At 52.3% G+C, this 27,243-nt stretch overlaps 1 protein-coding gene across 2 annotated transcripts in view; it reads left to right on the top strand.

Annotated features, from left to right (window-relative positions):
- The first annotated feature begins 201 nt into the window (after positions 1-201).
- Positions 202-27,243, top strand: part of Slc12a7 (solute carrier family 12 member 7) — a 91,599-nt gene continuing 64,557 nt past the window's right edge. For both annotated transcript variants that reach the window (XM_052742895.1, XM_052742894.1), the window contains exon 1: positions 202-490. In XM_052742895.1, the coding sequence (XP_052598855.1) occupies positions 277-490 (214 nt within the window). In that variant the 5' untranslated portion in view covers positions 202-276. The remainder of the gene's footprint in view (positions 491-27,243) is intronic.

Raw genomic sequence — 27,243 nt, 5'->3', positions numbered from 1 at the left:
CCGTCCGGGCCCTGCCCCTACTCCAACTTTCTACCCCCCATGCCCACCCCAGCCCTCTCTTACCCCCTCCCAGACCCGCACTTCTATCCAGCCACCCCGGCCCCGGGACCTCGCCTTGTCCCGCCCCTCCCCGCCCCTGCCTGGTCGCCATCCTGCCCCGCCCACACCTCGCGCCCCGCCCCTGCCCCGCCCCGCCCCGCTCCCCGAGACCCACGGTCAGCACCGGCAGGCTTCGCATCCAGCAGTCGTCGCGGCGCCCAGCGTTCCGACGCCAACATGTCCCAGCGCTTCGTGGTGACCCCAGCACAGAGCGGGATGGGGGACGCGGGGCCCAGGGCAGAGGGCGGCGGCAGCCAGAGCCTGTGCTTGGACCCCGACCCGGACCCCGACCCCGACCCCGACCCGGATCCCAGCCTGGTGGCCGCGCTGAAAGCACAAGAAGTAGACGCGCTGCCCATTCTGCGCTACTGTCGCGAGCCCAGCCGCTATGGTAGGTGCAGCTAAGCCTTCCTCCTAGAGGGTCACTGCTGCCTCTGTGTGGGAGCAGCGAGTGACGGACTCCCCGCCTGCTGCCCAGGTGTCAGGAGGTGGCCATTGCCTGCTGGCTGTAGGAATGGCTGCAGGTCACCAAGTGTTAGGGTGCCGGCTCTGGAATCAGCTCGTGTCCTTTGTCCCACACGTTAGTCCTGCTAATCCCTGGCCCTGCCTGATGTCCTGTGGACCTTGTAGGTGGTAACGTTCTGTAAGAGTCAGTGGGATATTAGTGGTTGGCGGAGGATAGCTTTCTGGGGTTGCCTTCTGATCACCGTGGCCCCCCGCAGTTAGGACCACTGAGAAAAGGAGCTGTCGCCTCTGTCTCTGGTGAGGGATTCGAAGGTGCAGACCAGACAGAGGCAGCCAGCCTTCGGTGAGTGTGAATTCACAGCTGTGGCAGCCCGCCTTGGCTTTCTGTTCTTTATAACGACTTGTGACCTCTGCCTGAATGTGGGGATCCTAGAACAGTGCAATTTATGGTTGGCCACACACCTGCTAAGCCAGGTTTTCTGGGGAGCATGCAACAGGAGCAGGCTCTCACAGTGAACTCTCCAGATTGTTCTAGAGCCCTACTTTGGGTCTCAGAGTGAAGATGAAGCCAGATCTGGTGTATGGGTTGCCCCACACCCCTGGAAGACAGATGGCACTTGCCAGACATTCTCTGAGAGACCTCTACCTTCTGAGTACCTGTCTGCCTTGCTGAGTAGGGTCTCCAAAGCTGGATTGGTACTGGTCTAAACAGCCTGTCCAGTGCCCAGATGCCCTGCCCTGGTCATCTGGAGAGGCACCATCATGGATAACCATGACAGGTGTGTTCATGTTGCACATATGCAGTCTTTTAGAGATCTGGGTGAGGGTATGCTGTGACACTGTGACTAAGAAGAACTTAGAACTGTCACTTTTCTGGTGAGTTAATTTTTGTAACAAAATCTGAGGAGTTGCTTCCCCATGTGAACTTGGGCATTGCATAGCTTTGGTGCGCTGCATGCGTGCGTGCGTGCGTGTGTGTGTGTGTGTAAGTATGTGTACACATGCACGCTACAAATACCCATTCCCTAGACTGGGCATGCTGAGCTATGTCTCCACCTGTCTCTGTTCTGAGCTCTAGGTCAGGATTTGTCTTATGCTTTAGCAGATGAGGTTGCCAGGATGCTTGTCCTGCTGGGTAGTGGTTGACTTTCCTTAATCTTGGCACGGCAGCAAGGTTGCATGTGGCTGTCGGCCTACTTGCCAAGGGACATGTTTCATTTTGGAACCCAAGAAGTAAATAGATGATCTGTTAGGTCACCAAATACAGTGACAGAGCAATTATGGTGTCTGCAGACCCTGCTTATAGGGAGCCTGCTTGACCACGAGGGCTAGCCAGAGGGTGTGGGTGGGAGAAAGCAGGACAGCCCCAGCTACTGGGGTCCTTTTGAGTTGCTGAGGCAAGGAGCTGCCATTCTCTTGGAAAGTATCCCCAACCTTTTAGGCAGATAATCTGCTGATAGATGGTGTGACAAGGCTGGGGTCTATGCCTGTCCTTAACCTGGGCTTTCTGGCTCCCTCATGCTCCCGAGGAACTCAGGCCTCCAGGACTTAGTCTCACTTTTGGGGTAGGAGATTGATGCCCAAGAATATTGAACACCTGCAACACCTTGAGCCAAGAGCTTGGGTCAGGCCAACACTGCTCAAAGTCCTTCATGCTGAACTGTAAGTCCCATCAGAGGCCCTTGGAGACAGGATGCCAGGGACAAGTGTGGGTGGAGACTTCCCCATGCCCCTTCCACCATTTTCCGAAGTCCTGGATGTAGCAGGTGAGGCAGGATTAGGTGGATCCCACCAGGAGACCTCCCAACCCTAAAATCTCCACCCTCCTCTCTTGTAGATGAGGTCTTTGACTTCAGTGTAGAAGGCCCTGAGGGTCTGATGTCCAGGGGTTGGACCCCACTGGAGGCTAGAGGTAGGGTTGGGCCAGTTCCTGTCACCTCCATGTTCGTTCTAGGGGTTTGGGACTCAGTGCTGTCCTGGGGCCCCAGCAGAGCTGTCCCCCTGTCTGGCTGACTGAATCTGTCCATGGACAGCTGGCTCCAGTTGTGTGGGGATTTCGTGTGACAGTTCCAGACAACGGTCAATCCAGTGGTTTCGTGTCGTGCTTCTACGTGGGAACAGAAGACCTATTATTTGGTGTTTCATTAACACAGTGTAAACTAAGTTTGAAAAACAAACAAAGATTTTATTGGTCCGATTCGGGCACAGTGCCAGGAGCTAAGCCCTGGGTGGGGTGTTGTCCTGAGTCAACCTTTGGTTACAGATGTGTGGCAGGTGATGAGAATAAACTTTCTAAGTCCCCAGAGACATCAGGTCTCCTGGCTTGCAGCCTCTTTCAGGACCAGCTCCCAAAGCTTTCCACTTTCCTTATTCACCATGATACATGGATGCTGGTCCTGTTGATGCTTTGGCTCTGCCATTTGACCAGCACCCTTCACATGAGTATTTTGGTCTCATCTCATTGGGTGGGGTGTGTCTAGGAGTAGACAGCCCGTGGTGGCATGGTCTCCCTTTGCTGTGTGTTGGGATATGAGAGTGATGTTGTGTCTCTTATCTACAGAGCTTTCCAGCCTCTGTTCCGTAAGACACAGGTCTCCACACTGAGCCTTCGAACTGTGTTCTGTTTGCTTTGATGTGAATGGCACCCATAGAGGGGCAGAAGTGAGCCTGTCACTTGCTAGGTGTGACTGCCTGCTCCCCAATTGTTACTGCCTCTTCTGTGAACACAGGGGCGGAAGGAAGGGCACAAAAGGCCCATAGGGAGGATCCTGGCCCCGCGGCAAGGGTCCAGAGAGAGGCCCCTCTCTGCCCTCCAGTTGAAGGGGTTCTGGTTGAGAATCCTCATGGCAACGACTTGGTGAAATAGTCCCAAGGTGTTCTCAGAACCGTTTCCTAACACAAGATGGACAGTCACCCAGAGTGCCCCCAAGACAGAGGGACAACGAAAGGAGAAGGTCTCCAGAGGGCAAGAAGAACCATAGCACGAGGCTTCCCAAGGAGGGCTCCTGGGAGGTCACAAGTGGCCGGAGCACTCTCTGCCTCCCCTTGTCCCCTCCCTTGCCTGGCATTTGAGCTATAGACTCCTGTGGTTTCACCCCTGTCCAGGACAAAGGCCAGCGTTGAGCCCCTGATTGGAGGTTGGCATCTTGCTTCCCGTCACTGTTGTGGCTGGCAGGACCACATGTCTGCCAAACCTTGATAATTACACTTTGAGGGGTGGCGGTACAAGGCTTGTCCACAGAGATCGAGTGAAGCTACCTGCAGCTATTCCTGCTCCCTGGAGACCCGGATCCAAGAGAACGTCCCACTTTCCATGACAATGGCCTCTCCAGTCAGGTGCCTGGGAGTCCAGGCTGAAGTATTCTGATGTGCACAATATCCACATATGTGTGGCTGTGAGTCTGTGTGTCCTTGTGTGTCCCCTCGTTACCTGCAATGTCTCCATGCTGTGTATCTTTGTGTTGTCTTTGGGTCTCTGTGTACCTTCATGTTTTCTTTGTATGACTCTGTGAGTCTTACGGTGTCCTATGGTGTATATGTCTACATGTTGTCTCTGTGTCTCTCTCTGCATTACCTGTGTGTTTCCATGTCGTCTCTGTGCAGTGTGCATGTGTGTTGGCGTGCGTCTCCATGTCGTCTGTGTGTACGTCTCTGTGTGCGTCAGTGCTGTCTTGTTTCTGCGCTGTCTTTTTGTTGTCTTTAATGTCTCCATGTGAGTTGGTGTGGCCATGGTATGCCTGTCTCCATGTTACCTGTGTGTCCCCATGTCTCTGTGTTCACCACACGGGTCTCTATGGACTCAGCTCTGTGGTTTGTTGCTTAGCATATTTTCTGTGGCCTCCGCGGCAGTTTCTGTGAGAACACTTCTAAGTTAGGACTGCACGGAGGAGTGCCAGCCAGCTCCGTGATGTATTCACACACCAGGCAGTGTCTCTCACTGCAGGTCCTGCTGATGGAGTCTTGGTAAAATTTTATCCCAAGCCATACCTGGGTCCCCCGGACAGAAATACTGTCAAGCTGCCTCTCCTCAGGCTGCCGAGGCTGGAGAGCTGATCCCGCGTGATGGCTAGACTCTGGTGCTTGAAAACCTGCTGCCCGCTGGGCAGGCTGTTTGCTTTTTGCTTAAATATTTCATGGGGTGTGGCCCTCCTGGTAATCGGTAAGATGCCTCTAGCTCTCGGTGAGCAGCGCCAGCTCAAGTTCTGTCACTTTGCTGTGAAAGAAGTCTTGCGTTGGTGATGGTTAACTTGGCTTCACAAGAAAATGCTCCGTGCACGTCCTGTTCTCTTCTTTGCTACATAATATTTAACTTGGCTTCTTTTTTTCCACGGGGGGTAGGCTAGGGTTTGAGACATCACATCTCTTTATGAAAAGAAATTTTCTTTAAATAAAGCAACAACATCCAAAAGAAAATCTAAAAGAGAATCACAACTAGGTCAGGAAGAGCGGGAGGTGGAGGCCTCAGGACGGGCTTGGCCCTGGGCTGGGCTCCTTGGTTCTCGTGCAAACCCGGGCAGCAAAGCAGGGAACCTTGACCCCAGGGCAGTCAAGATGACAAGGGCCCTGGTGTCTCCTGCTCAGCCGGGGAAACAAACAAAAACATCCATGTCTGGGTGACACCCACCCTCCCCAACCTGCTAGAGAAACAAACTCACAGGAACATTTGTGTTCAGGTGGACTGACAGCCTTCCCCAGCTGGATGGAGAAGCAACACATGAGTGTATCTGTGTCTGGGGTAACCCAGCCTGAGTCAAAGCCGCCCTGGATGCAGAGGAAGCCACTGGGTGAAGCTGATGCTGTCACATGCAGATACGGGTCTGCAGGGATCCAGCTGTGTGTGTGTGTGTGTGTGTGTGTGTGTGTGTGTGTGTGTGTGTGTGGCCAGTTGCTGTATCCATATGTAAGTAGAAGGCAGTTCCTAAAGCCACAGGGTGAAGGGCACAGCTGCAGGGCCAGAGGAATCTTAAATATGAATGGGTGGGACACTGGCAAATTAAATTTAAAAACCTGGTAATGGGTTAATCCCCAGAATAGAAGGTCCTTCTGTAACTTGGCCACTAAGACACACAAATAAACCAATTTAAAAAATGGACAGAGGGGCTGGGGATGTAGCTCAGTGACAAGGTGCTTGCCTAGAAAAGGCCCTGGGTTCGATCCTTCACACCTCATGACGAGCAGAAGGACTAGGCAGCTGGAAAACAAATACATACACCACATGTATACAGGTGCTTTTGGAAGCCAGAGAGGGTATCAGATCCCCTGGAGCTGTAGTTACAGACACTTGTGAACTGCCTGATGTGGGTGCAAGCAGTAAGTGCTCTTAACCACTGAGCCATCTTTCCAGCCCTAAAATGTATATTTTATCACACACACACACACACACACACACACACACACACACACGTACATGCACATGCACACGCACGCACGCACGCACGCACGCACGCATCAGGAAAGAAGATACAAACAGGAAGCAGAGCCCGGGAAAACTACATCCTCCTCCCTGTTCTCCCTTCCTGGAGGTAAGAGCATTCTCAGGGACATAGGAGGGATATCAGTCTGATTAAATCAATTTACACCAAGGCAGTTGTTCTCAGAGGAGTCCTTTATCATCTAAATTACTCACAGCAAGACATTCTTTAAACAGTTATTTTTGTCTAGGGATCTTCCTGTTGCAAATTACATCCTATTACCTGTAACTGTGGTCCTGTAGGGGCCAAGGGTGGGGTTGGGGGGTATGCATATGTCATGTCCATCATGTATACACACACACACACACACACACACACACACACACACACACACACACACACACACCCCTGTGTGCACAGGCAGGGGAGCTATCTTTGCTGTATTGGAAGCCCTATACAGTGTATCAGAAGTTATTTTCTGCTCAGAAATCCTTTTATTTGCTTTGTGTTTTCCTTCTAATTTTAAAGGCAGATCATTATACTTAGTGTACCCTCCCATGCCTGTAATCTCGGCACCCAGGAAGCCGAGGCAGAAGGATTTTCAAGAATTTGAAGTCAGCTTGGGCGGCATAGTGTGTTCCAAGATGGCCTAGGCCACAGAATGAGACCCTGTCTAATATAAACAATAAAGACAAAACAACAACAACTAATTATAAGCCCAACCAGATAGAATTTACGAAAGCAAGTGGCTGGGCATGCCTGTAATCTCATTACCAAGGGGTAGAGACAGAAGGATGGTAAGTTCCAGCCTGGCTTAGAGTGAAACTCTGTCTCAAACCACAACAAAAAAGAAGGAAAACAACACAGTTGATACCCACTCTCCCTTGTGACCCATAGTGAGGCCAAGCCTCAGTTTCTCCCGTCCTCCTGAACTGCCATGACTCAGCATTCTCTGCACAGCATTCTCTGGTACCGGTGGTACCGGTGAAACCAGCTTTCCATGGTGTGAGTGAAGTGAAGGGGCAAACTCCATGTCCCCAGCAGGCTGTCAGGTGGCCTGTGGCCCTGTGGCCGGCACAGTGGATTGCATGGGGAGGGGCCTGGTGCTGTAAAGTGGTGAGCCTGGGGTTCCAGCCTCATCCTGGGAGGTGACAGAGTTGAGAGTCAGCTTGTCTCCACAGGTATTCCTAACCAGTCACACCTCCGTGCTCTGTATTGCGTAGTCAGTGTTAAGTGATTGAACAAATTGGTCTGCCATAGTGATGTGATGAAATTAGGAAAAAGGGCTGTGACCAGGACATTGCATGCTGGCTGTTTTGTCCTTGGTTGCTTTGCATACATGGCTATCTCCTCTGTGATTCTTGGAAGTCCCACCTGGAGGCCTGTGAATCTGCAAGCAAGGACCAGATGATGAACATACACTCAGTAAACCATACAGAGCTGCTGCGTCTGCTCCTTCCGACAGACAGTGCCCAGCTTTAGTATCTCATTTTCATTCAGGTGCGTGTAGGCCCCTACACCGTGAGAACAGAGGGTGCCTCTTTTTCCACTCAGAGCTTGTGCTGATCAAGAATGATGGATGAGGAAGGCTTGGCTACTCGGAATTTTGTCTATGGGATGCCAGCAGAGAGGCTTTCCTCATTGAAGTCACTTCTGTGTCAGGGGCCCCAGTGGTGGGCTGAGGTAGACTCAGTCACTCTCCACTCGCTGGTGGATGCTGGGTGTTTCTAGGTACCTTTCTAGAAACTCTACTCTTGAGTTCTTCCCTGGCTCTGAGCTTCAGCTTAAGACCATGTTAGATGAGCCTGCGCAAGGCAGTGTACAGGTCCTTCTTGCCTCGGGGAGAGGTGGAGCAGGTGAAGGAGCAGCTGAGGAAGGTGTGCAGACTGTGTGAGGCCAGGAACTGGGCTGGGCCTCGGTGCCCCTTGGGTCATTCTGAGCTGGGATTTTGCTAGTGCTAAGACCCTACTATAGTGCTGGGTTTGCTGGGTAGACTGAGGAAAGTCTGTGACAGGCATCCAAGGGTGTATGCATGGGTGTCTGGGGCTGCCACACCGCCTGGAGCTCAGGAGCCGACAAAGAGCCCTGGGTGGGGCAACAAGACTACAGTGTTGCGGGGGACACCTTAGAAAATTGGTATAAGTTCTTAAATGACACATCCTGCTGTGGACCGATGCGTAGGTTAAAGCCTCTGCCTCCAAGGAAATGTCCAGAAGAGAGCCATTAAGGAGGAAATCGGAGCTAAAGGAGGCTGTAAGGAGGCCCTGGTCTGATAGAACTGTGACCTTACCAGAAGAGAGATCCCAGGGTCTTCCAGAGGGAATAAGTGAGGATATGGAGTTTTAGGGCCATCAGCAAACCAAAGAGAAAGGCCTCAGGGACACCAGCCCTTCTCAACCTCTCAGAGCCTGCAGACTCATGGCCCTTGTACCTGTGCCCCCATTTAGCTCCTTATCATCAGCCTTCCCACTGTGGTCCACTAGGAGATCACAGTAAGCCCACATGGCCAGCACCCAACTGTCCCCCTGGGCCAGGTGTTTGTCATTGCTTACCAGGGAGTCCCCTGAAGCCATCTCTGCCGGGCTCTGCTGCACCCCCTCTGCTGGCCACCTGCGCCCTCCCTGGGGCCCTACACTCCTCTGATGCCTCCATCTCGTTGCTTGGCAACTACAGCTTTCTTGTCCCTCTGGACTAGATAGCCCAGGGCTGGGACAGCCCATGTTCCTGGGCAAACCAACGCCCCCGGTACTGCATGGCCTTCATCTCCCTGTTTACAGAACAGTGCTCCCTAAGGGGAATCAGGAAAGCAGTGTAAAGTGAACAGCCAAGTACCAGCAGCTCCAAGTTAAAACACTGTCTGCCATCTCCTGCAGTCCACCTGTGTCCGTCCATCAGGCCTGGGAGTTAGTGGGCCTCAGGACTCAGACACTCCTGGTGTGCCGACAGTCACAACCAGCCTGGAACCTTAGAGACTTGATGTCCTCCTTTACCTGGAATAAGCTAGCTAAGGGTTGGACCTGCACTGGTGTGGGCAGGCATTACGGATCCTGTAGGCTTGGGTCTCCTCCAGCTTCGAGCACAAGAGAGACCTATGTCTTCCCAGGAACAGTCCCCTACCACACTGGCTTACAGACAGACATGCCCAAGACATGTTCTTTGTACCTGTCCAGCCCAGCACACCTCTGCAGCTCCCACTACTTGTGCATGCAGCCTGGACTGTGAGATACTGATCCTCAGCCAGCTGCCACTAAACATAGCATTTCACAAGGGACTCCTGAGAACAGGATGGGCTCCTGTGGGAGACTCTTAACAGATGCAGAGGTAATGTGGAGCCATGGTCAACATTTGCTGGAGTATTCTGGGCAATAGCAGAGCTCAACTGGTATAGTCTCAGTTCCATGCCTCCCATGTGCTGTGGTTTGAGGATGCTCTAGATGCAGGGGTACAGGCAGGACACATGCTGAACATTCTGGCATATTCCAGTATCTGTGACCACAGAGGTCTTCTTGGGCAAGTAGGCTCCCTAACAGGCCTAACTTACAATGACTCATTTTCTGAGACACCTGGACCCTCCATGGATGGATACAGGGTGTAGAAGTGGAGTATAGCCACCCAGTGGGTCAAGCAAGACTCCTGTGGACACTCACAGGAAATACAACTGAGTCAACTTCTGACAACTAGCACTAAGGTCACTGACCCTTTCCTTATGGGCACATGTTCCCAGAGACCCTTGGTCAGCCAGTTGTCGAGGGGACTTGTGTGGCACTGTTACTGCATTGTGGTTCCAGCCTCAGAGGAAACAAATCTTACTAGGCTTCCCAAGGTCAAGGTGGGAAATGCTGTCTTCCTAGACCTGGTCTCTGCCAGCTATGCCTTTTTGAGGACATACTTAGGGAACTGCCTTTCCATTCAGGCATGGTGTGGCCACTGTGTCACTAGCCAGTGTCCCTCCTAGGGAAGCCCTGCCGGGCACCAGCAAAGGCTAAGGAATGCCATCCCCAGAGGTGGGGGTAGCCTGGGTTATAGGACCAGAGGGGCTCCCACAGGGGACCTGCTGCTGCTCAAGGTCTCCTCATGTTTGGAGAGACCCTGAGCCAGGTTGCAGCTCTAGTAGTCAGAACTAAGAGAGGGTCACCTGTATGTGAAGCCATCCAGTTGTGCTTATAGAAGACCTGGTGTTATCAGGGTAAAGTTCCAGGCTGCCGACTGCTCAAATGCCAAGTCCCAGGGATGCTGAACATTGGTAGAAAGGAGTCTTATTTAAGGAAGGGCAGCAGTCCTGAGAAGGCAGTGGCTTCCTCACGGCTCAGTCTTGGGCAACTCAGAGCCACAAAGGGCTTTGCAGGGAGGGAAAGAGTTCCAGGGAGACGGTGGGGAGATTACTGCTGCTGAGCGGTTGTCAAGGTGTGTCTGATTCTGCTCAGGAATGCACACTGGACTTGGACCTCCTGGGGACAGATTGGCCTCTGTCTTTTTAGACCCATCTCTTCAAGAACTGAATATTGAATGGGAGGGGCTTACTGAGTTCATGAGAGGTCCTGGGATCTGAATCTAAAGAAAGCCAACGTGCTGCAAAAGATTGGGGATGTAAAAGGATAAGGGAGGCATGGCAGCCTTGTAGAAAGTTGCCAGGGACAGCTACCCAGAGAGTTGCCTGTCTTGCAGCAGGGTGCCCGTGTTGTGGGGAGGTCTGAGATACGTTTCTGGGCCATTATGGCACCCCCATTATCGCTTCTGTCACTGTATCCTCCGCACTCTCCCATGTAAGCCTGCTCTGCATGCCTAGCTCAGGCTGAAAAATACATCCTGTCTCCACAGAGCCTGAGCGTCTAAGTCCTGGTCCACTGGGATAGTGTTCTTATTCTCTGGGACTTCTTGGAGGCCCTGTATGAAGCATTCCCAGGAGAGATAAGCATGGTAACCTAGCAGGAGTGGACAGCAGCGTGGGATGGAGAGGATAACTCATGGAGCCTCCAGAAACTGGACCTAAGCCAGAAATTTAGTGACCAGAACAGAGCAGCTAAGGGAGTACTCAGTGGCCAGGACATTTGCTCAGAGGGGAGCAGAGGTGGGTACCCAGGTGGGTCACTCTTTCCATTGGTCCATCAAAGTCTCTCTCGATTCTGCTGCATTGGACACCTTCAACCATGCAGGACTAATTAGCCCCCTCTTAGACCTTACCTCAGGGATATTACCAATATTTGCAAATCCAGATTTCCTGAAGGAAGTGAGGGTAGTCCTCAGTGGAACTCTGGGTGGGTGAAATGTTCCCTTCATGACCCTGCCTGAATTCTATATTAATCGGTGACATCCTGCACTTTGCTCATGTTTGGTAAGAGCTTAACTTGGAAGCTTAGCTGTGGCTTTAAACTCAGTTCAGGTAAAGGTTTTGCTGGACGGCTGCTTCGGAAGCACCCTGATTTCCTGATGGTAACATCAGGTAACTGTCATGAAACAGGAGCACAGAGCTGCAGAAGCACTCGGGATCGGGCCAGTAAACCAGAGGGGACAACAGCTGGGTGCCCAGCAGAGATACAGATGTGACATGGACAGGAGTCCTAGCCTTGCCCTAGCAGAGGGGACCTTAGTCAGTGTCTGTGTCAGCCCCCATTCGTATGCTGTCCCTGTGGGACCTGGGGAGGTCAGCAGAGAGTCAGGCTGTTGGACCTTCCCAGGATGGGTGACATGCTTTGACAATGGCCTCTGTGAGCCAGGAGGCTGGCCATCAGCAGACCTTCCAGGACTGCAAGAAATGTCTGCCCTTCATGAGTTACACAGTCCAGGGTGTCTTGCAGCGTAAAGAGGCTAAGGCAGATGACTGTGTTCTTCTCTCAAAAGTTTACTTGAAGACCATGGTGATTATTCTTGGTTGTCAATTTGACTACACCTGGAATTAACTAAAACCGAAGCAGCTGAGTACACCTGTGAGGGATTTTTTTCTTAATTAAATAATTTGAATTGGGAAGACCCACCCTAAATCCAGATATTTCGAGGTGGGAAAATCCATCTTAAATCTGGACCACACTGGTGGCAGCCTATATAAGGACATGGAAGAAGGAAATGCTCCCTCTTTGCCTGTCTGCTCTCACTCTTGAAAGTTCATTCCTTCACTGGAATAGAGCCTACTTCTTTGGATCCCAGCATATATTGAGGACAATCTGAGATATCCAGCCTTGTGGACTTAACCACTACTGGATTCTAGGATTTTTCTGTTGGTAGACAGCCATTGTTGGACTAGCTGGACCACTGCCTTTAAGCTACTCTGGTAAATCCATAAATAAACATTAGATAGATAGATAGATAGATAGATAGATAGATAGATAGATAGATAGATAGATGGACTAGCTGGACCACTGCCTGTAAGCTACTCTGGTAAATCCATAAATAAACATTAGATAGATAGATAGATAGATAGATAGATAGATAGATAGATAGGGAACCATGACTAATACAAAGGCAAAGCATGTTTATGAGTTCAGTTCAGAATGCAGCTTCACTATATGCAGGCTGATCGGGTAGCTGGATGTTCCCTTTTCTTATTGGAGCAGGGGATGTTGTAGTGGAAGAGCTAATGCCAGTGAAGCCTCTGGTGGGCAACTCCTGGTTGTGGAGGTGGAGTTCACTTGGCTGGAAAGGGGCTTTTTGGCCAGCAGGTTTGCCGTATGTCCATGTATCTTGTGCGTAATGATCTCCAGTGGATTTACACCCCCCCACCCCCCCCCACCCCCCCCCACCCCCCGCTCAGGTAAATGTTTTGCTGGACCGCTGCTTCAGAAGCACCCTGATTTCCTGTTGGTGACATCAAGGAACTGTCATGAAACAGGAGCACAGAGCTGCAAAAGCACTCAGGATCGGGCTGTAACCCAGAGGGGACACAGCTGGGTGCCCCTTCCATCAGCATGGTCCTGCAGCCTCTAATCTTTGGGAAACAGAGCCATGGTCTACTAGTGGAACGCCTCCCCTGCCACCGGGATAGGAGGGGCTGCTGAGGAAGGAGGTCACTGGGTAGGGGCAACAGGTGGTCTGAGGAGGGTAGACATTGGGCAAGGACAGCTGTGGGCCATGGAAGTGTGTCTGAAGCTGGGGGTGACCCGAGTCCCAGGGGCCTTCCTCCATTTGTTTGCTTTGCAAATCCTAAAAAGGAGTCCCTCCCTGAGCATCGAGCTCTCCTGGTTTTCCCTGGAGCTCTTGCAGGGTCTCCTTGCATCTGGGAAAGCCAGAGCCCCTCCTCCACCTTCCACAAGCTCTAACCAAGCAGAAGAGGAAATAAAGCCCAGTCCCTTCCTCCTGTGTCAGGCTCCAGGGGGTCAATCTGCTCCTCCTACAGCTCAGAAGCTGCTGCCCAGGTGCTGAGGCAGGAAGTGGGAGGGGGAATCTTCCAGGTATGGTTCCATGAGTCATAGGCACAAGCATGTGCCGTGGTTTCTGGGAGATACTGGAGGGTTCTGGGTTACCATCTCAATGGAATAGCAGGAAAGTCACTCATAGATCAACTAAACAAGAGCAGTTTTAGGATTTGTTTGCGGCAAGGTCTCATAGCCTAGGCTGGCTTTTTAAACTCATTAGGTAGCCAAGGCTAGCCTTGAACTTTTGATCCTCTTATATCCACCTCGAAAGGGTGTGCACCACCACACCCAGGGTCAGTGTGAGTTCTGACCCACTTCTAGAAATAAAGCCAAGGCAGTGACGCCCATGCCTGTGTGAGAGATTACACTCTCTTGCTTAGGGGGAAATACAGAAAGGGTCTCTGCAGCCCTGCTGGTGCTGACGTGCTTTGTGCCTGACCCCAAACCCAGGCGTGACAATGTCAGAGCCTAGCCCCATCCTCTGACAACAGCAGGTGTGGTTAATCACTAGTTCTAGCAGTGGGCGATGTAGAGCCTGGAGAGCTAGGCTCCACGGTGCTCCTGAATGTAATCTCGGCCAGTCTTTTATTTCCTTCCTGTTTAATCATGTCCAGAAATTATATCCAGCAGAGTGGAGCGGCAGCCTCCTTCCTGAAACAGTGGGTGGCTCCTGAGATTTCTTGGGTTTATTTGTGTGACTAAAGCCCTGCCTAGAGCTGCCAGCCATATTCTGGGCAGAATTTGGCTGATGCCAGCCAGGCAACTGGCCCATGTTTTCCCATCCCCTAGGGATCCCATGGGGAGGATGGAAAGGGCAAAAAGGTGACCTTGTATCAGGGGAGCACTGAAAGTATCTCTGGTCCCCTTGAGACTGAGTCCCAGCAGATTTCTTGTGGTCCCCTGTGCCCTGGGTCTATGATGCTCCATAAGACTCTCTGCCCCAGAAAGAGGGGGAGACATGTCACCAGCGCATCCTAGGCTTCGCTCAGAATGTGAGGTAGCACTTCCTGCACTCAGACCAGCCTACAAGGATGGATAAGGAGCCAGCCTCAGTGGCAGTTGTGACTATGAGAGACACTTTGGTGGAAGACACAACCATGCTCCAGGAACAGCAAACTCTGGGTGCCAGGTGTTACCATGACTTGCAAGGGTACTGCCTTCACTGAAAAGTGCTGTGTGTGGCCATCAGATTTGGCACCTCAGGATCCTACCCAAGCCCTGCCAGAGTGACAGGAGTGTGCGGACTGTGGGGAGAGTAAAGCAGACCTAGAGCAGGTAATGGGGATCAGCCATGTCATAGAGAAAGTGTGACGGATGAAGCCACAGAGCACTGCAGGGATGGGAAGGCAGCCAGGGTGACTCTGAGGCTCCTTGTGTGTCTGTGGAAGCCGGGACAGGCCTGAGGGGAGGAGGCAAGGCAGTGGGTGCTCTCCGTGCAGCAGATTCTGCTACCGTGGGGAGGAACGTAGGTTGCTCCGGGTAGATTTTAGTCAGGATGTCTGTGCCCCCTTTCCAGAGGTATTTTATGAGGCTTCATTATATGACATTTAAAAAGGGTCAAGTCTAAGTGTATAGTTCTGTAGGAGCTGTAGAACCCGGTGTCAGCAGGACCTGGACTCCTCAGGGCCACAGCTCAGCCTATTTCCCCAAGGACTCTAGCTACAGAAGATGTCCACCTCCAGCTATTCCTGATAGGTGCTTCAGGAGCAGATGGGCACTAAAAGCAGCACATGTGTACACACATGATGGCACAAACTGTGTGCATACTTCACAGGCACTAGCCAATGATCGTACAAATGTGCTACACCGCACTGGAGTTCTCTTAGCCCGTCAGTTTCTTGATGATGGATGAAGTTCTTAAATTTTTTTTAAAAATTAGTTTTAAGAACTAATGTTCTTTAAAAAAAATGATCTGGATGTAGTGAGTGTGGTTGTGTTGTGACTGGAGTTGTGCGATGCAGAGCCTGGGTCACTCTAGCCTCAGTCACCTGTCCTCAATGGGCCAATTAAATAAACAAGTAATAGTGAGAAGCAGAAAAAAGTTTCTTCAGTACGGCTACATTTGGAAGAGGAACAAAGAGAAGCAGTGATTTGTGGTGATATATTTTGTACCCCAATAAAGCTTTCCTGGGGATCGGAGGACAAAGCCAGCCACTATATTAAACACAGAGGTCAGGCAGTGAGTGGAAGCACACGCCTTTCACCCTAGCATTCGGGAAGCAGAGAGATCCATTCGGATCTTTGTGAGTTCAAGGCCACACTGGGAACAGAGCCAGGCATGGTGGCACAGGCCTTTAATCCCAGCACTAGGAAGGAAGTAAGATGGCAGGACACAGAAAAGTATGTAAGGTGTGAGTAAACAGGAAGTCTCTGGTTGGCTTGTTCTGTTTCTCTGATCTTTCAGCTTTCACCCCAATTCCTGGCTCTGGGTTTTTTATTAATAAGACCTTTTAAGACTCGTGTTACAGTGATTCTCCTGACCCAGTCTCCATGAGGAATGGATGTGAAGTTTAGGTTTAAATAGAAGACAAGATCTGTATGCATGACTAAGCAGTCCTGCTCCTGGAGGTGTTCCACCCATCACCATTGTCTCAGCTCCAGACTGTCCTGCAAGGTGGAGCTGTCAGAACTGTTAGACATCTCGTTCCTGGAGATAAGCTCTCCCTCTGGGTAGCACTAGGCTTCATTCAGCCTTTTGCTTTTTCCAACATGAGATTCCTGAGAAAAATTCCAATTTCTTGGGGGTCTATAGTTTCAATAGTTGGATAGCCACAGGGAGGGGCACAAACGTCTCAAATATCTTCATTTCTGCCAGGATGGTAAATGTTGTTACTGGATTCACTTCCACTTCTCACCACTCAAAAGTCAATATTCAAGAAATGTGAGCTGGAAGGGAAATCAGATTTATTTGAGGTCTGGCCCCTAGAAAATAGGGAGCCCATCACTCTCAATGCCCTGTCTGAGGGTGAAAGACCCCCGTCTGGAGTCTTCCCTCTGGAGAGACCCTCGCCCAGAGATCACACCGAGACCACAAGTCAGATGCAAACAGCAAGAGGCTTTATTCAGGAACATGGGTACCCGGGGCGATACAGTCCCTCCAGAGGCTGAAGAGACTGGCGCGCCGACGGGCTGGAGTGGAGGGTTTTTATAGGGTTGGGCAGCGGAAGGGCGGGTACAGAAGCAGGAAGCATAGTTTACAGGGTTCTGATTGGACGATTCGTATGAGGCCAGGTTCAAACTCAGGACAGCTCGTGGTTTTTCCCCCAAGCTCGACACGCCTGCTGACTTGGCTCTTATCCAGGGTACAAGTTGTTTTTCTGACCTTTAGTTACTTTTCAGGCCTTGCTCAAAAATGGCGTTAGGCTAAGCAAGTATGCTGGGGCCCTTCATTCCCCCATTTTCTTATCTCAGGGAATGGAATCCTCCATTCATGGGGAAGAATAGGGATGTGACTCCATTTCCACCTGGTTGAGTCGTTGGTATTGTTGGGTCAATACCAAGGTCTGAATAGTAGAAACGCGTTCCCTGATAAATTGGACAAGTCTGTTTAGGATACAGGGCCCGAGCGTCAGAAGGAGCAATAAAATCAGAAGGGGTCCCATAAGGGTGGAGATGAGGGTGGTGAGCCAGGGGGACCTTCTGAACCATCCTTCAAACCATCCCTGCTGTTCTTCAAAGAGTTTTTGTCTTTGTTCTAATCTCTTTCTTAATCTAGCCATGCTATCTCTCACCACCCCAGTATGATCCGCATAGAAGCAACATTCTTCTTTAAGGGCGGCACATAACCCCCCCTCCTGCAGGAAGAGGAGGTCTAATCCCCTCCGATTCTGCAGAACTACTTCAGACAGGGAGGTGAGTGACTTTTCCAAGGCACTCACGGATTCCTCCAGTGCCTGGATATCGGTATGCATGGCAACCTGGAGTTGTCTGAACTGGTTGGTTTCCATGAGGGCAGTGGTACCTGTGCCTATTCCGGCGGCGACTCCTCCCATAGTTAATCCACCTAGTATCAGGGCCAGGGTTAGCGAGACTGGCTCTCTTTTTATACGGGGGACCCCTGTCTCATATCGGGCATAGATATCTTCAGGTGCATGGTAGACTATCTTGGGGTACAGTTCTATGAGCACACAATAATCGGCCGTGTTGGCTAGTATTGAGGAGGAGAGGCATGGTGTAAGTCCAGTGCTACAGGCCCAATAAGTCCCGTTGGGAGCCACGAGATAGTGGGGTCCTGGAACAAGTGCCTGGGTGCGATTACACAGGTGTTGGTGGGTGTAGGGTACTATCCCCAGACATAGTCCTTGTCCTGACACCTCGGAGATTGTGAGCTTATGCTGAGGTGTCGAGGCACATCCTGACGGGGGTGAAGAAGAATTGGTGAAGCTTCCGACTACGGCCACCCCCTCATAATAGGGAGGTGTGGAGACTAGGCATAACCAGCATTCCTGAGTCTGATTTGGGTTGGTAACATTGAGGGCTGAGTAAGCGCCCTCTATAAGATTCAATAGCCGGTCTCCCGTACTGGGCCTGGGTGGCTGGAGGGTGACTGGGGTTATAGTGGCATTCGGAGCCGTGCTTGGGCGAATGGCCGAATTGGGTCGGGGGGGTAGCCCTCGGGGGTGCCGGAGCGGGTAAAGAGGGGCGCTTTTGGTCAGAGAGAACCTGGTTGGGACCTATAGAGGCGGAGGGCTCTGTGATTTTAAGCCTAATCGTAAACACGACTCCCTGGTCCCATCCCGTCATGTAAAGTCTAAGTCCCCATGTTTTACCTTTAATCCAGTCTTGTGTTATCTCCCTTCCCTTTTGAGTAAAAGATATATTCAGGGGGTTGCAGGTGAAATTTACACAGGGCCCCCCCCCCTTCCCAGTAAGTGTTATCTCTTCCTGACGTGACAGTTCCCCAACAACGTCCTTGAGTAAGAGGACGCCATGAGTGGCTTTCTCTTTGGGTAGCCCTTTTTACCCTAATGAGGTCCCAAGTGGATGAAGGCTCCCAATAGGTATTACCAGTTGTTTCACATCCCCATGCGAAAGTTTACAGAAGTAACTTTCATAACCCCCACATTGTCTAATCATCTTTCTGTCCCTACCATCCCGGGGGCAGACGTAAAAGGATAGTTGTGACAGGGCTGCTCTGGTTTCAGGGTGACCACATCCATATCTCCCGTCACTACATTTGCAAGTTCCCTTACCATCCTGGCAGACGTCTGGTGCTCTGGGGTTCATGGGGTCAGTGGTAGGGATGTCCCAGTCCCCTGACCCTGCTACTAGTTGGCAGAGATCTGGATGCAAGTTGGGCCACCATGTGAAGGGGGTGTGAAGGGCGGTCGTTTGCCAGACCGTCTCCCCAGTTTGTGAGATAACCTGCCAAGTGAGCCTCTTAACTAGGTGCGGGCTCTCTGCCGCCCTAGTCCCCTGGGGGTAGGCAGAGATTAAGAGGAGGGGGAGGAAGAGGAGCTGCGGGCCAACCTTATTTTTAGGGGGTTTCGTGTGCGGCGCACTGTCCATGTTGACTTTCTGGATCCTGCTGGGTCGGGTTCCCTGGCAGCCTTCACATGCGAGGCGTGGATCCATGCAGCAATCCCGTCGACCTTGAGTGCAGTGGGGGTGGTCAGCAAGACAGTGTAGGGCCCCTTCCACCGTGGTTCCAGATTCTTGGTCTGGTGTCGTCGGACCCAAACGGAGTCCCCGATCTGGAAGGGGTGGGGCACCACCGGCTTGTCTAGCTGCTCCTGATAGGCCTTGGCCAGGGGCTTCCAGATCTCCCTCTGCACCAGTTGCAGGGCTTGAAGATGTGCCTCTAAAGTAGGGGTGGTAGCAAAGGAGGAAATATCAGGATGGAGAAAGTCTACAACAGGAGGTGGGGCCCCATACATGATCTCAAAAGGGGTTAGGCCGTGTGGGCCAGGAGTATTTCGGGCTCGGTAGAGAGCCAAGGGAAGTAGGAGCACCCAATCTCTAGTGCCAGTTGCAAGCGTTAATTTGGTTAAAGTCTCCTTGATTGTTCTATTAGCTCGTTCTACCTGTCCTGAGCTCTGGGGGCGGTATGCACAATGGAGTTTCCAATCAACCCCCAATAGTTTGGCCACCCTCTGACTTACCTGAGAGAGGAAGGCAGGCCCGTTATCCGACCCCAATATTTGAGGCATCCCATACCTGGGGAAGATTTCTTCCAACAGTTTCTTTGTTGCCACGTTAGCCGTCTCATTCTTGGTTGGAAATGCCTCGATCCATCCAGAAAAAGTGTCCACGAAGACCAGGAGGTACCGGTACCCGTAGAGTCCGGGTTTTACTTCTGTAAAGTCTATTTCCCAATGAACACCAGGACGATGACCTCTTTGGCGGGCCCCCTTGTTTAGATGAACCTTTCCTGCGTTGACTTGAGCACAGGCTGGGCAGGTAGAAGTTACCTGCTGGAGTACCTGATCCTGGTTCAGCAGCACTGTCCAGGTGTTTTCTCTGTCCAATAGGGTCTTCATCTTGTTTTTGCTCAAATGGGTCAATGCATGGAGGAATCTCAGCATGTATCGGTATGGGAGGTTGGCATGACCATCCGGTCCCCTAGTATATATGCTTGTCTTCCTTGTTCCCAGTCCGCCCCCATTTTCTTTGCTAGCTCATGGTCTTCTGGGCTATAGGGCACGGGGTCTCTCTCAGGCTGTGGTTCTTGTATGGCCATCAACTGGCTGCTCCCTGCTGGCTGGGAAGCCACTGTTCGGGCAGTCAGATCCGCCAGCCGATTCCCTCTGGCTACCGCAGAGTCATCCTTTTGATGCCCTGGGCAGTGGACAATACTGAGTTGGAGCGGGAGGAACAGGGCCTTTAGGAGGTCTAGGATCTCTTTTTTGTTTTTGATTTCCTTACCCGCGGACGTCAGCAGGCCTCTCCGTCTGTAGATTTCCCCGTGGACATGCGCAGTGGCGAAGGCATATCTGCTGTCAGTATAAACTGTGAGCTTCTTACCTTCTGCCATCCGGAGAGCTTGGGTGAGCGCAATCAGTTCTGCGCGCTGGGCCGATGTCCCGGGCGGGAGTGACGATGCCCATACCACTTCCGATTCGGTGGTTATAGCTGCCCCGGCTCTGCGTTTCCCCTCCTCCAGGAAACTGCTCCCATCTGTGTACCAGACAGCGTCTGGATTCTTAAGCAGCTGATCTGTCAGATCAGGGCGGGTGCCATGTGCTTCTGCTAGAATCTGGAGGCAGTCATGCTCCTCGGAGGGGCTAGGCAGTGGCAGCAAGGTAGCAGGGTTAAGGGAAACTGTCGGCCCAAAATTTACCCGGTCTGAGTCCAGTAGTAAGGCCTGATAATAAGTCATTCTGGCGTTAGAAAGCCATCTGTCCGGTGGTTGTCGGACCAAGGCCTCCACTGCATGGGAGGCCAGCACAGTCAACGGCTGTCCCAGAGTCAGCTTCCCGGCATCCTTGAGTAATACGGCAATGGCTGCCACCATGCGGAGGCATGATGGCCATCCTGTAGCCACCGGGTCTAATTTCTTGGACAAGTACGCTACAGGTCTCCTCCAAGGTCCCAGTCTTTGCACCAGTACCCCTTTGGCAAAACCTGAGTTCTCATCCACAAACAGCTCAAAGGGCTTGGTTAGATCTGGCAGACCCAGAGCCGGGGCCTCGAGTAAGGCCTTCTTGATCTGTTGGAACGCTTTCTGATGCTTCTCTTCCCATTGGAACATGGCCCCTGGTTTAGTGAGGGGGTACAATGGGGCTGCCAGTTCGGCAAAGCCAGGAATCCAAAGGCGGCAGTACCCAGCCGTACCCAGGAGCTCTCGAACTTGGCGGGGGTTCCGAGGAGGGGGGATGGAGATTATCGTCTCCTTCCTCGTTCTTGTCAACCATCTTTGCCCTCCGCTCAGGGTGTAGCCCAGGTAGGTAACCTTGTCTCGGCATACTTGAGCCTTTCTGGCTGAGGCTCTATAGCCCTTTTGTCCAAGTCTGGCCAATAAGGCTCGAGTGCCCTCCAGGCACTCGGTTCGACTCCTGGCCGCCAGGAGTAGATCATCCACGTACTGGAGCAGAGTCAGGGTTGGGTGTTCGACCCGGAATCCGGCCAGATCTGCATGTAGGGCCTCATCAAAGAGGGTTGGGCTATTTTTGAAGCCCTGAGGGAGCCGGGTCCAGGTTAACTGTCCCGAAAGCCCTTTTTCTGGGTCTCTCCATTCAAAAGCGAATAACATTTGACTTTGAGGGTGCAGTCTCAAACAAAAGAAGGCATCCTTCAGGTCTAGCACAGTGTACCAGACGTGGGTCAGTGGGAGGGTGCTCAGAAGGTTATAGGGGTTGGGCACCGTGGGGTGTATGTCCTCCACCCGCTTATTGACCTCTCTCAAGTCCTGGACCGGCCTGTAGTCCCCTGTCCCCGGTTTCTTAACAGGCAAGAGAGGGGTGTTCCAAGGGGACTGGCAGGTCTTTAGCACCCCTTGGTCCAGGAGCCTTCGAATATGGGGCTTGATCCCCTCATGAGCTTCCCGTGACATTGGGTATTGTCTAATTAAAACGGGAGTCGCGGAGGCCTTTAGTGAGATCACCAGCGGTGGCTGATCGTGTGCCAGCCCCAAGCCTCCAGTCTCTGCCCAGGCCTGAGGACACTCTCTCAGCCAGTTCTGTAGTTCCTCAGGTGATTTCTCCGGGGGTTCTGGTTCAAACAAACGGTATTCTTCTTCTAAACTGAGGGCAAGGATTTGTAGAGGGTCTCCTTTAGGACCCGTGACCCTCGGTCCCTTCTCATCAAAATAGATTTGTGCCTTCAATTTGGTCAATAGGTCCCGTCCTAACAGCGGATGGGGGCATTCAGGTATGTGCAGAAAGGAGTGAGTTACTTGCCCTGATGCCAGTTGGACTTTTCTCTCGGCAGTCCAATAATACCTCTTGTTTCCAGTTGCCCCCTGCACCAGTGCAGAATGCCGGCTAAGAGGCACTCCGGCATGGGTTAGGACTGAATGTTCGGCACCAGTATCAACCAGGAAGGTCACGGGCTGCCCCCCGATCTTGAGGGTTATCCTAGGCTCGGGGGGGGCTCCTGGCCTCGACTCCCCTAGTCTTCCAGACTAAGGAGGTCTACAGTCTTGGGCTTGGGCCGGCGGGGTCCTTGTGGCTTCTTGGGGCACTCTCGGGCCCAGTGTCCCTTCTCCTTGCAGTAAGCACATTGGTCTTTATCAAGGGGTGGCCTCCTTTGCTCTCCCGACCTATCTCCCTCTCTCCGCTGTCCCTGAGACACAACGGCGGCCAAAACCTTTTTCATCTCCCTATGCTGTTTCTTGTCCCTTTCCTCTTGTTTCTGCCATCTCCTTTCCTCACGCTCCTCAGGAGTTTCTCTCTTATTGAACACTTTCTCTGCTTCCTTCAATAAGTCTGGCAAACCTAGCGCCTGTAAACCTTCCAGCCGCTGCAATTTGGTTCTGATATCTGAGCTAGACTGATAGATAAATGATAGGATGACACCTGGTGCTTGCCCTGGGTCTTCTGGATCATACGGAGTGTACATCCTATAAGCCTCCTTCAGCCTCTCTAAAAATGCAGCGGGTGTTTCTTCCTTTCCCTGTATCACATTCCTTACCTGAGCCAAATTGGTAGGCCTTCTGGCGGCCGCTCGGAGACCCGCTAAGAGCAACTGGCGATAGAGACGTAGATGCTCCCTACCTTCAGGTGTATTGAAGTCCCAGTCTGGGCGGGTCAAGGGAAAAACTGCATCGATGATATTTGGGAGTTGGGTTGGCCTCCCATCATCGCCCAGAACCTGCTTCCGGGCCTCCAGGAAAACTCTCTGCTTCTCCTCTACTGTTAAGAGGGTCTGCAGGAGCTGCTGACAGTCGTCCCAAGTCGGCCTGTGAGTCACTAGGATGGACTCAATTAGGCCGGTTAAGGCAACAGGATCCCTGGAGAAAGGGGGATTATGTTGTTTCCAATTATAGAGGTCTGAGGCTGAAAAGGGCCAGTACTGCAACTGACGATTCGGCCCCTCTCTGAGCGGGAAGGCCCTGGACTCAATAGGGGGGCCATCCCGGCGGCCGCGGAGGCGGCCGGCAATGGGGGACGGGGCTGCGTCCTCTTCTTCAGCCCCGTGGGTCCTGCGAGTCGAGGTGACTTCCGGATCTGCCACGGGCACGGCCGGGGACGCCGCCACCGGGGCGGCGGCTGGGGCCGCTTTGGCCGGCTCTCCAGGTGGTCCGGCTCGATATGGTGGTGGGTCCTCCGTCAGGAGATCTATAAGGGGAGTATTGGGGTCTGGGGGAAGGACTGGAGGCTTAGGAGTCTCCTTGTGAGGGAGCACGGGGGTAAAGGGAGGAGTCCGGGTTGGGGGGTGCAGAAGGCCCAGAGACTGGAGGGGGCTGCGGAAGGAAAGGCTTAACCCATGGAAATGGGTTCTCGACCAGTGATCTCCAGATGGCGATATATGGGACCTGGTCGGGATGCCCATAAGGGCTAGGGGCAAAAACCTTACCCTCCACCTGCGAAATAAGAGAGAGGTTAAAAGATCCCTCTCGCGGCCAGCCGACATTCATCATGACCCATTCGGCCTCGCAGAAGGTGATCCATTTCTTCTTCCTGACAATGACACCTTCATTGTTTCCTCGGGCCTTAACATCGGACCAGTGGTCCTTGGTTAGGCTCAATGGGGTGGCGACAGCCTGTCCCATGGTGGTCTCCAAATAAAGAAGGGTTAAACACACAACGAGAAACAAACAGACAAGACAGACCACAGAATTTTTCGCTGCGCGGCTCCGGTGTAAAACCGAAAGCAAAAACTCAGATGGGGACGCGGAGTGTTTGAATTCTCCGTCCCCTGCCAGTACCACGTATCCTTCTGATGCGTGGGTGGCCCCGAAAAACCGTGCCCCAGAGGGGACTTTCCGTGCCCCAGGGGGGACTTTCCGTGCCCCAGAGGGGACTTTCCGTGCCCCAGGGGGGACTTTCCGTGCCCCAGAGGGGACTTCCCGTGCCCCAGAGGGGACTTTCCGTGCCCCAGAGGGGACTTTCCGTGCCCCAGAGGGGACTTCCCGTGCCCCAGAGGGGACTTCAGATACCCGTGGAACGTCTTCCAGGGTTTCGGTGGGCGAAGTCCGAGCTCGTCAGCTCCTTCAGCCCCCACCGACTCAGACCTGACTTAGGACGTCCGACGAAAACGAAAGACAAGTAAACAGACTGAGACAATACAGACAGACAGTGGCCGGCCAGCTTACCTCCTGACAGTGGGTCGGTGGTCCCGAGGCGGGGGTCTCCGATCCCGGACGAGCCCCCAAATGAAAGACCCCCGTCTGGAGTCTTCCCTCTGGAGAGACCCTCGCCCAGAGATCACACCGAGACCACAAGTCAGATGCAAACAGCAAGAGGCTTTATTCAGGAACATGGGTACCCGGGGCGATACAGTCCCTCCAGAGGCTGAAGAGACTGGCGCGCCGACGGGCTGGAGTGGAGGGTTTTTATAGGGTTGGGCAGCGGAAGGGCGGGTACAGAAGCAGGAAGCATAGTTTACAGGGTTCTGATTGGACGATTCGTATGAGGCCAGGTTCAAACTCAGGACAGCTCGTGGTTTTTCCCCCGAGCTCGACACGCCTGCTGACTTGGCTCTTATCCAGGGTACAAGTTGTTTTTCTGACCTTTAGTTACTTTTCAGGCCTTGCTCAAAAATGGCGTTAGGCTAAGCAAGTATGCTGGGGCCCTTCAAGGGTACTTGGGGATTTTACAGAGTGGTCTGGAAGGCTGTGTGCTGAATAGGGTCTTTGTCATCTCCCATGGGTTCTTCCTGTATCTCTCCTCAGAATCTTCAGATCTTTCCCTACGAGGACGCCAGGCATGGAATTATTGCCACTCCACCCACAGCATCACCTCAACTCAACTTAATATTTACAAAGAGGCAGTTTCTTTCCCATCAAGATCGGTCCTCTGGGATCAAGTCACATTCCCTATGATTCCCATGCTATAGAACCCACTGCGGTTGGGTAGCATAGGGAAGTGAGAGCTGGTGTGTGCAGCAGCAAGGCACCTGGGCTGGATTTCCATATGGCTTTCTAGACACACAGTTTAACACACACACACACACACACACACACACACACACACACACACACACACACACACACATACTGTCTTTATAATCATCGCTAGCTCCACAAGGAGGGAACTCCCCGACTCCCACCCTGGGGAAAACATAGTGTTGGATTTCAGCTGTGACTCCTTTAAGACATCAGGTCTTTGGAATGTGTTGCATAAATCCTCAAGGCTTTAACAATTTTCTTGTGGTCTTTCTGTGCCTGACTTTCTGCTCATTCCTCTGTGAACAGAGGTCATATTCTCTTTTGTTCCCATGCTAATGGAGGTGAGAAGCCACAGTGGAAGGGTAGCATGGGGGAGTGAGAGGTGCTCTTATCCAGCTTGTCCCATCTTCTCTTGTCTTAATCTGGTTTTGTTCTGTCCAGTGTTTTTATCAGTTACCAAGCCCAGTGTTGACCAAGCCTAGTGTTTTGAAATCTCTAACTTCTCCTGGCAAATTATCCATTATTCTCTTGGGTCTGCAGCCCCTGCAGGGTATACCAGGGTATGTTTCTTTGCCTCCTTTGGGATTGAACAAACAGTATTTATTTGTTTGCTTCAATACTAGGGATTGAACCTAGGCATATGCCAGGGAATTGTTCTATGACCGAACTATATTCTTCTCTCAGAAGAGCAATTTTTGTAAGTAGGAATCACATTCTTAGAATGTGGCCATAGGTTTTCTTGAAACAGCTGCTGGTGACTTGCTCAGAGAGCTTATAATTAAGGCCATTTGCACCTGAGACCTCTGTGCTCTTACGAATTACAGCCCTACCCCCCCGCGGGCATGTCTGTTTTTGAACTCTGTTCCACACAGCCCTTGCTGCCAAGTCAAGGCAGTAGATTAGATTTACCTTCATGGCCCCCATATCACTGATCTGTGTTTCTGAACTTTCTCAGGACCAGGCCTTCTTCCTGGATGCACCCTTTGGTTTTATGGGTTTGGAGATGTCTTGATTCTGCCTTCATCTTCAAGGAAACATTTGCTGAGTGGTAATTTAGGTAGGAGACACCCCAGGCTCCTGGGTCCACCCTTCCTTTGGCCACCAAAAATAAGAATTCTGCCATGGCCAGAGATGAGGTTAAAAATATTTTAACCTTTTGTTCTTTTTAAAATGAAGTTCACTTAACTGATACCTAAAAGCACAAAGTTAACGTTTGACATAGTTTGTGTGTGTGTGTGTGTGTGTGTGTGTGTGTGTGTGTGTGTGTGTGTGTGTGTGTATGTGTGTGTGTGGAAAGAGAGAGAGAGAGAGAGAAGGAGATTGAGATTTGTAAATCAGGGTGAACATATCTGTATCTCCTCAAACATGCACCACCCCTATGGTAAAACATTCACAATCCTAGCTGCATGTACCAGTTAATTGAACTAACCTCTACTTGGTGACTGTGATCTCTCTCTACTTCCTCCTCCCCTTTCTCTTCCCCCTCCCCTCCCCTCCCCTCTCCTCTCCTCCCCTCCCTCCCCTCTCCTCTCCTCTCCTCCCCCCTCCCCTCTCCTCTCCTCTCCTCCCCTCCCCTCACACTCCCCTCCCCTCCGCTCCCCTCCCCTCTCCTCCCCTCCCCTCCCCTCTCCTCCCCTCCCTCCCTCTCCTCCCTCCTCCCCTCCCCTCCCCTCTCTTCCCCTCCCCCTCCCCTCTCCTCTCCTCCCCTCCCCTCCCCTCTCCTCCCCTCCCCTCCCCTGTTCTCTCCTCCCCTCCTCCTCTCGTCCCCTCTCCTCTCGTCCCCTCCCCCTCTCCTCCTCTCCTCCCCTCCCCTCTCCTCTCCTCTCCTCCCCTCCCCTCTCCTCCCCTCCCCTCCCCCTCCCCTCCCCTCTCCTCCCCTCCCCTCCCCTCATCCTCCCCTCCCCTCCCCTCTCCTCCCCTCCCCTCTCCTCCC

Source organism: Peromyscus californicus, unplaced genomic scaffold, assembly GCF_007827085.1.
Source record: "Peromyscus californicus insignis strain IS unplaced genomic scaffold, ASM782708v3 Scaffold_18__1_contigs__length_77618521, whole genome shotgun sequence".
Taxonomy (NCBI): domain Eukaryota; kingdom Metazoa; phylum Chordata; class Mammalia; order Rodentia; family Cricetidae; genus Peromyscus; species Peromyscus californicus.
The sequence above is the reverse complement of the archived record's forward strand: the minus strand, read 5'-3'. Positions and strand labels throughout refer to the sequence as shown.